This window comes from Salmo salar, chromosome 03 (assembly GCF_965601325.2).
Source record: "Salmo salar chromosome 03, fSalSal1, whole genome shotgun sequence".
Lineage (NCBI taxonomy): Eukaryota > Metazoa > Chordata > Actinopteri > Salmoniformes > Salmonidae > Salmo > Salmo salar.
This window is the reverse complement of record NC_138293.1, coordinates 63,581,786-63,593,623: the sequence shown is the minus strand read 5'-3', so window position 1 is coordinate 63,593,623 and position 11,838 is coordinate 63,581,786. Positions and strand designations below refer to the sequence as shown.

General features: G+C 42.1%; 1 protein-coding gene across 2 annotated transcripts; it reads left to right on the top strand.

Annotated features, from left to right (window-relative positions):
- Positions 1 to 4,394: 4,394 nt before the first annotated feature.
- LOC106601043 (receptor activity-modifying protein 1) lies at positions 4,395 to 10,933 on the top strand. Of its 2 annotated transcripts, XM_014192918.3 has the most exons (6): positions 4,395 to 4,694; positions 5,547 to 5,609; positions 5,971 to 6,021; positions 8,081 to 8,119; positions 8,380 to 8,551; positions 8,814 to 10,933. In XM_014192918.3, the coding sequence occupies exons 1-6, from the start codon at positions 4,631 to 4,633 to the stop codon at positions 9,061 to 9,063; spliced, it is 639 nt and encodes a 212-aa protein (XP_014048393.1). In that variant the 5' UTR covers positions 4,395 to 4,630; the 3' UTR covers positions 9,064 to 10,933. The 2 variants fall into 2 exon arrangements, with proteins under 2 accessions (XP_014048393.1, XP_014048394.1); XM_014192919.3 differs by lacking the exons at positions 4,395 to 4,694; positions 5,547 to 5,609; positions 5,971 to 6,021 and adding an exon at positions 7,254 to 7,762.
- The last annotated feature ends 905 nt before the right edge of the window (positions 10,934 to 11,838 follow it).

The window sequence follows — 11,838 nt, the reverse complement described above, 5'->3', positions numbered from 1 at the left end:
GTTTAATATGTTTATTATTTGTTCATATAATGAGATATATTTTTTTTAAATAAAAAGTCAAATAGAACAAATGCCTGTACCTATATGGATGTAATGCATTTTAATATGAGGGTCCGGTGATGGTATTTGGGAAGGTTATAGTATCATTAGTTCATCACCAACAACCTTTGCTCTCATACTGTATATTGGTCAGGTACCCTGTTGTATTTTTCCTTAATTCACGTGTACATGTCATACACATTTATACAGGGGTAATAATAAACATATATTATCAATGAGTATTGTTCCTCAGTCCTTCATGGAAGAGGAGGACCATGCTGATGATATCATGGCAGAGGAAGCTCCTCCAGCCTCCTGTCTAGCGCATGTTGTTTTCCTCCTCTCAAGGGGCGGGTGCGCAGTGCGAGCTGGGGCTGTGGCACGCTACTCACAGTCACGTGATTCTCAGAGGAAGGAGAACTCGCCTGATCCAGTAACACAGAGAACCCAGCGGCCCGGCCTGACCCATGTTAGCTGTGTTCAACAGTCAGTGCTCTTTGAACAGTAGCCTGGGCTACTATTAGAGACGTACTGCTTTTTTATGATACACTATGTCTGTTTAAATTAAAAGGCAAATAACTGTCTGGAAGATAGAAAGGAAAGACTCTATGCACATCTTAATCAATTATAGAGTGTTCATAAATACCATAGAAACAGTTAATAGATACATATTACATCATGATGCTTTATAAATTAAGTAGGTAGGAGTGAAAACTAACAAAACTGCTGATGAAAGTGAACCCTGCTGTCCTTTTTTCCATACACAAGATGGCACTGTAGGGCTACTTTTATTAAAGTTCTCCATTATATTACAGTTGTACCAATATCACTATATTAGGCCTACATTTCTTCCAGGGTGTAGAATGACAAGTCTACGGCTGGTTTATGATCGGGCCATTGGGTGATAGTGTAAGTGATAAAACAGGGGTGGGCCGAATGACAAGCAACAGGATGGACAAGGATAACATAATCCACTTCAACACACCAGGCCCAACCAGAATAAAATAGTGATTAAGTAATGAAATCATCTTCAAAACACCAGGCAAACCAGAATAAAAGAGTGATTAAGTAATGAAACCATCTTCAAAATGTGTCTAGTTGCTGTCTTTTGACGTAAACCATATGCTCAGTCTTTACTGTGTATCGTCGGGCCTTATTGATCATTTATTGATCATTGATTCACATTTAGCACAGTATGTCCAGGCCACCTACAATGGAATCATTTTTGTGTTCAATTAGTTCTGATTCTCACTCATAGTTATTGGCTGTGTATTCCTGGTGCCATGAAGCATCTCAGAGTAGGAGCGCTGACTTGCTAACTTGCCTTTTAGATCCTAGATCAGCACTCCTACTCTGAGATGCTTGATACATACAGCCCCTGATCCGTAATTCTGACACTGCAGACAGTAAGGCTGTTTCAGTGTGTCACCTACAGTGCTCTTCTACGGTGCGTTTTTTTCCCCCCGTTCTCTCTCTTTCCTGGCACATCCACGTTGGTGCTTGATCTGGGCCGTGGCGAGTTTATACTGGACAGTGAAACAATAGCCAACATGAGAAAGCAGGAAGATATGCTTGAGGGGGAGGCCCTTATCAGCGGAAAGTTGTTAATGTAAACGGTGTGTGTAACACTTGGCACCTGGAAAGAGGGTTTTCTATCGTCAGATGTGAGAGTGGAGATGGATCAGTTCAGAGGCCTATCGGTGCAGCTGATGAAATACATTACACAGTTATTAATCATCTCAAATAATTCTCTCATTGAGGTACTGAGCTAAGAGTTTTCCGACATTCCTCAAATATGCTTGTGTCTTGTAGCCCATTGAACCTTTATTTGAGCCTCCCAATGGAATTGTTTGGTGGAAGCTGATCAGCTAGAGAGAGAAGAAGTGTAGCTGAGTTCATGGTGAAAATTCTACGATGGCACCAATCGTACAGATGACATGTGTTGCATTATCCCTTGATGGCTCTGCGCAGATTCAGATTAGCTAATGTACTCAAGTCCTTAAACGTTGGAGGTTTATTCAATCAGTTGTAAAAAGAAAAACAAATCATTGATCTGTGTTGAAATGTGGAAGTCATTTTGGCCCAGAGTCCTAGCAAGCTCAGTCCCAGCTGAGGCAGACAGTACATCAGTGACGTGGATGAATGCATCATGAATGCGTCATTCTTTGTGTGTACTGGAGGGCCCAGCAGTGTCTCAATGTACTACAGCAGCTCTGTGGATATGCCAATGACAGCCTTGCAGGGGTTGAGACATTCCACAGAACTACTGCTGGGGGGAGAGATTTGTCATCAGCCATTACCTCACATAATAAATACAGAAACACCAAAACATATCTCCTCTCATCACCAGCTGGGACCTCCCCAACACACCTTGTGCTGACAGTGACAGAAAACCCAAATCATATTTGACTTATGTACACTTCACTGTTAGTGTTAAACGTTTCCCTACAAACAAAGTGAAGTTGATATAAGTTTCCTTACAAACTTGATTCAGCTCCGTCTGTTTCTCACGAGGAGCTCTAGCCTTGAGACATAACAAAATAGCATCACATTTTTTTATTGACAGTTTGTGTTGTCAAAGAGCATGTTGAAGCTATTCATTTCAGCCTTTGTGATCTCAATTACTGTGAATCAACATTGAGGATACATCTTAAAAATAGTTCCACTTCAAGCAAGCTACACTGAGTGTACAAAACATTAGGAACACCTTCCCAATAATGAGTTGCACCCACTTTTGCCCTCAGAACAGCCTCAATTTGTTGAGGCATGGACTCTGCAAGTTGTTGAAAGTGTTCCACAGGGATGCTGGCCCATGTTGACTCCAATGCTTTCTACAGTTGTGTCAAGTTGGCTGGATGTTCTTCTTTGGGGGACTGTTCTTGATGCACACAGGAAACTGTTGAGCATGAAAAACCCAGCAGCGTTGCAGTTCTTGACACACTCAAACCGGTGCACCTCGCACCTACTACCATACCCCGCTCATACCCCGTTCAACTACACTGATTGAAGTGGATTTAATAAGTGACGTCAATAAGAGATCTTAGCTTTCACCTGGATTCACCTGGTCAGTCTATGTCATGGAAAGAGCATGTGTTCCTAATGTTTTGTACACTCAGTGTATATCCAGTCTATATGAATAGACAGCCACACCTTTTTGACAGCTGAAGTCTAGCAGGCTGTATTTTTGTGTTTCAAAGAAAGATATTTGTGTAAAGAATGCAACTCAGAAAAATGTCCCTGGAGCGTACATATCCATTCTGGTTGGACTTGGAATTGGTAAATTGTTGAGCTGGCATGATACTACTCTAACCCAATGATTTTAGGTCAATGTCAGATGTATTTGAGGGACCAGTTTACAACTAAACCATTTACTTCAGAGGCTGAAATATGATGCTTTAAACCACATATAGCAAAAAAAGTTTGTTGATTTGCTCAAACCATTATTGAGATTGTTTCACCTGTTTATCTGGTCTGTGGTGATTTAAAAGAATCCACTGTCTGGCCCATTAATTGAATCATGACTGAAACTGGAAAGGAGTCAAAGGGGACTCTATATCATTAACATACTTTACTCATCCAAAATAAGAAATATAACTGCCATCTGTCAATAACAAAACCTTTTCCATAGTTGAACAATCTTCTATATTATAGTTCAGCCAACTTCGGATATCTTGGTGTAACTGCTAAGGTGTTGGTTGGACAGTCGTTGGACCAGGGTTTGTGTCCTGGTCGGTGCTATACCTGAATTCGCTACACTGGTTCAGCTTAAATAGTTCAGCTGCAATGTGATTTCTAGTTTGCTCAACATTTGGGCATATTATTGTAGCTGAACCAAAATGAACTCTCAAGTTGAAATGTATGTTCCCTCAACCTAAAATCTTAAGTTGAGTGAACATACAATTCAACTTGAGAATTTATGTTGGTTTTGCTAATATGTAAAAAGAAAGAAAGACGCACACTCTAATTATGCTCCAACCGACATTTCAACGTCATTGATAATATACCCAAATGTTGAGCAAACTGGAAATTGTATTGCAGCTGGTTGCAGTGAGTATTTTAAGTTGAATCAACACATTTAGAGCAAAAATGGTTTTACAGCGTATTGGAACACATATTGGTCTGCAAATCAGTTTAATCACAGAATGTGAGCAAGTGAGAAAGGTACAGGGTCATCAGCTAGTCAGCAGTCTATTTTCAAAATGAAGACCTTCAGTGACTAGTGTTCCTTCCAAACTCAACGTCTAATAGAGTGTGAGGAAGCATAGAAGAGAGAGAGACAGAGAGAGAGAAACTAGGGAAAAGAGTGTGAGGGAGAGAGCGAGAGAAAGAAAGAAAGAGAGAGAGAGAGAGAGGAGTCGGGTGAGAAGGAGAGAGAGAGAATAGGAGAGAGATGGATTGTATTGTAAGTGGTAGTGGGCTACAGTAGCTCTCCCCCTGTCTGGGGCTATCTGTCCCATTGTGGGAACCCGCCCAAGCCGCCCATCCTAGGAAATGAGAGCTTCCTGTTGTTTTATAGAGCTTTCCTGCAGAAAGGTTGAGATATGTAATCTGGGTCCACCAGGGAAGAGGAACAGAGCAGTGTCAGGCAGAAATGAAAGCCCCTAATCCGTCTCCCGTGTCTTCTTCTTGCTGCTTTCTGCCTCTTCTTCTCTGGGGTAAGTAGATGATTTACAGAGTACTATATGTATATAAAGACGGCCAGGGGTATGGAGAAGTATGTTGAACTACTGAGAGAAAAAGTATGTAAAATATTGCCCTAGATTTCACCTCTTACAGTAAGTGGAATGCTTAGAAGCGCACGCTGAAGTAAGGGATTGTAGTAAGAGCTTGGCAGATCTAATATTAGATTCTTGTTTTAAGTAGCCTAAACTAAGTGATTTTGATTTGTTAAAAACATTTTCATGCTCCAATGGTGAAGAAACAGAGGTTAAATATAGGTATGATGATGTTATGGATCTGGTGTCTTTCTTGAAGATTTTAAGCAGATTGTTGTTCTAATTTATATGATCGGTTTTTACCAACAAATACACAAGATATGTGATTGAGATAATCACAGTCTTCACAGAACACAATGTCACAATAACGGTTTAATAAGGAACACCTCAACTTTAGACTCAATTTCCCAGATCAGGTCCCTCTACTTCAAAAAACAAAACAAACCAAGTTATTCAAAGACTAAATGAAATAGTTTGTGTTTGAGGAAATGGCTGAACTGAACTGTTTTCAGACTTTATTCAGAGAACAAAGGGAGGATACACTCCTTGCCACTGACCAGCTCTCTCTTCATTTGTCTCTCTTTCCCACTCCTCTCTTTCTGTCTGTCCTATATGTTCATCAGTCTTCTATATGTAAAAAATACACATCTGTCTACTCATTTCTGTATTTCTACTTGCTTGTGTTTGTCTTTGTTTATTTCGCTGACTGTGCACGTGGGAGAATGTGAGTGCACACTTTTCTGTAAAGAACTCTCCATTGACATTGTCCCTGTTTTGTGTCTGTTCCTGTAGCACTGAGCTCTACAGCAACTGGTCTGATAGGACCTAACGAGGCGCCACAAGCTACCACACCAGGTAAATAACTGTTGTCCTCTTCTCATGGTCTCTACATCAACTAACACAACTCATCTATGTCAACTAGTGTTAAAGACCAAGGGAACAACAACAAATGTTTTTTGTTAGACTGTCTTCACTTTGATGGGGGTCCCTTTGGGGTCCCGTGTGGCTCAGTTTGTAGAGCATGGCTCTTGCAACACCAGGGTTGTGGGGTTTATTCCAACAGGGGACCTGTACAAAAAAGTATGAAAATGTATGCACTCACTAATGTAAGTCGCTCTGGATAAGAGTGTCTGCTAAATGACTATAATGTAAATGTACTGATGACTACATTTACATCAATACTTTGATTAAACAGTATGCTATTCTCATCAATTAGGTTTCACTTCACGGCATGACTCAACAACATATGCAAACTACGAATACAACGGTAAGTTACCAGATTAATTGGAAACTTTATAGGAAACAATTTAACACCTATTTCACAATATTGGTATTACACAACATAATGATCACAGTTGGATTATGTTGGAAATGTTTGTAATGGTGTAACACCCCATTAATGTTCTAAACAAACATTAGCATCAAGGTTTCTCTATCGCGCAACACTTTGATGTGAAATTATATTTGAATCAATGGGGGACTTTGTTGGACAAGCACTGTAAACACATGGGTTCAGAACAGAACTGGCCAACCTCTTAAAAACATTTAAGACAACCGAGATGCAGCTCTCTGCCAAGAGTCCTAGGCTTCTAGCATAACGTGAAGCCAAGACAAACCTGTGGGGAGGTCCCCAACAATGGGGTTAGCAGCAGCTGACATAAGGCCCATAATTGTCTGGGGTCAAAGGTTAACTGAAACCTAGTTACAGGCAGCCCCCCCACCTGGTCTGCACTTCCTGTATTTGTTAACCATTCGCCCCATGTGATGGCTATGTTCAAAACAAGAACTCTAGAGTTGTGAAACAACAGGAACTTTGGAGCAGCTAGTCCCCCTTCACTGTTCCTCACCCTACGATTTCCTTTTTTTCTCTCTCCGCTCCCCTCCAACTCACCCAACGCTGAGCTCCTCCTCTGCTGAAAAGACACATTTCCTGATGTCATTACTAAATCAAAACCGTTGCTCAGCGAACAGATGTGTTCAGGGGCCCAACCACATTGTGTAGCATAGATAGTGCTGAGAATATATCTTCTAAATCTTTTTAAAGTCACTTTAAATGTTATTATTTCATCCCAGTAATCGACAAAGACTTGTTATTTTGAAAAACATCCTTTTTGATAAGGAGCTTGAGATATGAATAATCGTTTTATTGATGATGAAGAAGTGGTCTAATGCGTTGTCTTTGAAAAGCAGTATGACACCGAGACAGTAGTCTGCTGTTGTAACAGTCATGCAGCTCCACATGGCTCAGGTACTACATAAAGATCCAGGAGGAGTCCACCCATATTCCCAGGCTTATCCTATTGTGTGAACGCTGAAAGTCCTAGTGAGTTGGAGATTTGCATTACTTGCCTGTGGCAAACAGCTGGCTGACTCTAATAACGACTTCCAGATATGATCACATTAACCCAGATATGAATCCACAGCTGTCTGCACAGCACACCCGTGCGTAGTCATGATTACATCCACCCTAAACGCCCTGGTCCTAAATGTTTACTTATGTTTCCGATTTGGCAGAGGCAGCACTCAAGGCAAATAAATCACAAGCTGCAAGTCGGCCAGGCCTTTGACTGTGAGAAATGGAGACTAAAAAGCAGAACTAGAGTTAAAGAGTAAAGGGTTTTCAGATGTGAGTCCAGCCCAACTTGGGTGTGCTCACTTTTATTTGAGAGCCTCCACCCCTTTAAAAGGCAAGACAGTCCTAAAGAAATGCACTGGAGAGGGGAAGAGCTTGCTGCCAAGGCGCAGGGCAGACAGACAGATCCTCGAGGAACATCTGGTAACCTAACAGCGGGTAACACCGATCTGACATCTGGTAACCGAGGGTAATGCCGCGTCTAGCTGCTTCCACCCCTGTCTAGTTTCCTGTTATGCCTTGCAGGGCTCGGTGTTAGAAGTTCAGGCTCAGTCTAGATGGTCGTCAGTCAGTAGGGGAAACTCTCCTATGTTCACTTTCTCTGACATGAAGGGAGCGCTTGTTTTCTTTGCGGTGCTCCTCTCTGTTCTTTCTGGTGAGTGTGTGGGCTCGGCCCGGGCGGCAGCGAACGCACGTCTCGCGTTGCTGGACATTCAGATTGAGTTGCTGACACGATGTGCGGCAGTAAAGATAACATTCATTGCATGCTTCGTTTTGATTGGGATCTTAAATGTTACATTGATCATTTCAAAAACATTTTTAGAAGATTTGATCGTTCTTTAAAAAAGATGTTGAATGACACCGCTGTTCAGTGTGTCTGTATGAGAGGCTGTTTTTAACAGACATTTCTGTTGTGATTATAACCATTGGTCAGTCAAATGTATACAAATGAATTGTCATTTTCTCTTCTTAGATGTTATCCCCGAAGAGAGAGGATTCTCCAGTGGATTAGGTGGGCCATTATTACTTTTCTGACTCTACATGTAGGCCAGTTAATAGTGTTGAATCAGAGGTGACGCTGCTGTTTCCGCTTGCTGTTAAATCAACATATGATTAGACTGGGACTTGTTAGTAATAATGTGTAACCATGAATCTTCTAGACATTCTTCTAATCCTTCATTTTATGGATTCATTTTAGATGATTGAATAATTTCAAAGAACTGATTTTCTAACGTTGCAGTATCCTCTCTCTCTCTTTCTCTTATTGTACAGGTTGTGGGAATAAGTATGTTAACTGTGAACAATACTGTGAGGTTTGTGAGGCGTATCCCCCAAGGACGGAGTGCTACGCGACCTTATTTAAGGAAACCTGCTACAGTCATTTTGTAGGTGGCATGGAGTCATTAAACAACACAGACTGGTGCAACTGGAACAATGTGAAGAGGTAGGCCTAAATGCTTATTTTAATCCACTTACTATTCTGTTGAATTTGTTTCTGATCCAACGTATCATGCCATTGGTCTTGCATTATCACATGCTTAGTTCAAACAGTAGTTTTGAGAAACCCAACACATAGTCAAGTGAAATCAGAGTTAACTCACTCATTAATGATAAATCCATACCATGAAACTCTTAATAATGTCTTTCAGAGCACATAACGTTGCCCTCCCTTGTACTAATAGTACCCCTCCTATCCCTCCCTGTAGGATGTATAACACCTTCACCATGTGCACGGAGGAGATAGCAGAGTGTCTGCTGATCCCCTGGCCCAACAGGATGGTGGAGAATGAGTTTGTAAACATCCACTCCAGGTTCTTCCGGGACTGTCCCAACGAGGCGCTGAGCGACCCGCCGCCCAGCATCGTGTTTGCCCTGGTGATGACCCCCATCTGCCTCATCCCCATCATGGTGGTCCTGGTGGTGCTCAAGACCAAGAACGGAGATGGCAGCTCCTGATAGGACGTCCTGGATCAGTCCTCATCCACCCTGCCTCACCTCCATGTTCAGACTCACTCTCTCCATCCCCTGAGGATTCAAGACTGGGGCCATTGACTCAACTATTTTACAGAGAACTGCTTATCATCTTCCACCCTCTGATGATTGGCATATCTCTGTGGAGTCCTATCAAAACAACCTCACAGCCCAAACACCTGACACATTACCTTTTTGGATGCACTGATACAGAATGAGTTGTACCACATGAGCATCGTCCAAGGATACAGGGGTTCAAGAAAGGGTCCATCTGTGTTGTGTAGCGTGTCAGGTCAACATCCTCTGGGTTGCTTCTTGAAAACTCATCTTCTCCTCATTCCTCGATGCTCCTCTAACCAAAAGTGGTGACAGCTATGCAAACGTTTCGACTCCCTACACACCTTAGGAAAGTATGTAAGATAGTAGGGTTTATGGACTTATGTCATTCTTGACAATCCATTCCATCACCATCGCCATCCTGTCCCAGATGTGAACCCTAACAGCGACTATGCTAAAATAGTTACATGTTTTACAATATTTTTATTTTATATAGTGGAATTCCTGCCCTCTGGCTGGGAAAACGTGAGTGTTGCATTGCTGGACATTCCAATTGAGTTGATAACCAATGACAAAGGAATTCTGTTTGAGGAATTCCCACTCTCCATTTACATTTTAGTCATTTAGCAGACTTACAGTAGCGAATGCATACATTTCATGCATTTCATACATTTTTTCCCCCCGTACTGGTCCCCCGTGGGAATCGAACCCACAACCCTGGTGTTGCAAACACCATGCTCTACCAACTGAGCCACACGGAACCGTGTGGCTCATGGTCTGTACACTCAGGAAAAAAGGTGCTAACTAGAACCTAAAAGGGTTCTTCGGCTGTCCTCATAGAACCCATTGAAGAACCTTTTTTGATTCCAGGTAGAACCCTTTTAATAGAACCCCTTTTGGTTCAAAGTAGAACCCTTTCCACAGAGGGCACTACATGGAACCCAAAAGAGTTGTGCATAGAACCAAAAAGGGTTCTCCTATGGGGACAGCCGAAGAACCCTTTTGGAACCCTTTTTTCTAAGAGTGTAGTTATCCGTATAGGATCTCCATCATGTTTATTTCTGTATGTAACTACAGAACAAAACGTGATGTACCCTCTCACCTGGTAGCTTTCCTGTCCTTGAATGTGTTTTGTGTATATTTGAGAGCCCTCTTTGCCCCCGAGTGTAGGGTTAAGAATGTATGTGGTATGGGGTGGGTGTAGGAAGGCCATGATGAAGGGGTTTGGCCAAGCATCAGTCTGTGTTGGGGTCAGGGACTAGACACAATGGGTGGGTAGCCTACGCCCAACATGTAGTCTATGAGATCTGTTTCCAGGAATTGTCTATTTCCCAGCGCCTCAACCTCTCTCTCTCTCTCCCTCTTGACAATGACGGTCCCCACTGTCGCCCATGATGAGCCAGTCGACGCATGCCTGAGAGTTGAATCAAGCATTTGATCAAAAGACTACAAACATTTGGTCTTCCCCCCGGCTCAGTGTAGCAGTGAGCACTGACTGAAGACAGAAGGAAAAACAAATGTTTATCTTTCCTCTACTTAAACGGTATAAGAACTGTTTGTTTCATTTTTTATTATGCTGTCGTGAATGACACTGAAAGCATTGAATTGCATTCAGTTTCAGAAACAAAGAAATATGTATGCTTATGTATTGTATTTCTGCTCTTACTCTGGTCATAAGACTTACTAGACTTTGTACTGTCTGTGAGAGGGGTGTGGGTCTTAGTCAAAGCATAGCCTCTTTCCTTACACAATGTACTGTATATAATTATATTTTGCAATTAAATATATTAAAGCCAAATGCCTAATCACTTGACTTTGTTTTGTACGCTACGGAAATGGATTGCAGAAATAGATATTGTAACTTTTGTGAAGTCTCCTAACTGGATCTAATTGGTTTAAACCCCCTGCCTTAATGGAATGCACAGCTGATAAAGCCATGGATATTTCATCAGGTTTTTACTCATTCAGACCCAGTGCAGAGATGGGTGTTATTGGGAATTCTAAATAGACCCTTTGCCCCTTCACCCTATAGGGCACTCTTGTAGATAAAAAATAAATAAATGAAAAAGTATTTACCCTGTCTTGTGACTGCATGGGTGGCATTTTCACCATTCTTTATTGCAGTCCTACAAGAGTCCATTGAAGATGTTTTACTCACAGAACATAGCTTGTGTGTTTCTGTGTGAGGTCTCCTCTCTAAGGAAGAAGTGACAGCAGCTGTGTAATCCCCACCCTTATCTGGCGTAGACAAGACTGTTGGGTGGACCTCTGTGATCTCAGACTCCTCACTTGCCATTGCACCACACTTTAAATACCTTGGAAGCAGTTTTTAACAACAGCAACCTGCACCTAGACACCAATGTTTCAGTCTACCAGGCAGCGTGTGTATCTACAGTCCTTTATGGATGTGAAACACGGACAGTCTTCAGTCGACACTTAAAACAACTGGAGTCCTTTCACGTAAAATGCCTCCAACGCGTTTTGAAAGTGACCTGGCAGGACCGTGTTTCACACTTAGAGATCCTGCAAAGAAACAAAAGCAGGAGCATTGAGGCGTCCATCACCCACCAGCAGCTTAGATAACTCAGCCTTGCCATTCGGATGCTAGAGGACCGCCTTCCAGGGAAAGATGCATTACAGACAGCTACAACTGGGCCGTCGCACTGGGCAGAAAAAGCACTCTAAAGGATCCCTTGAAGACCT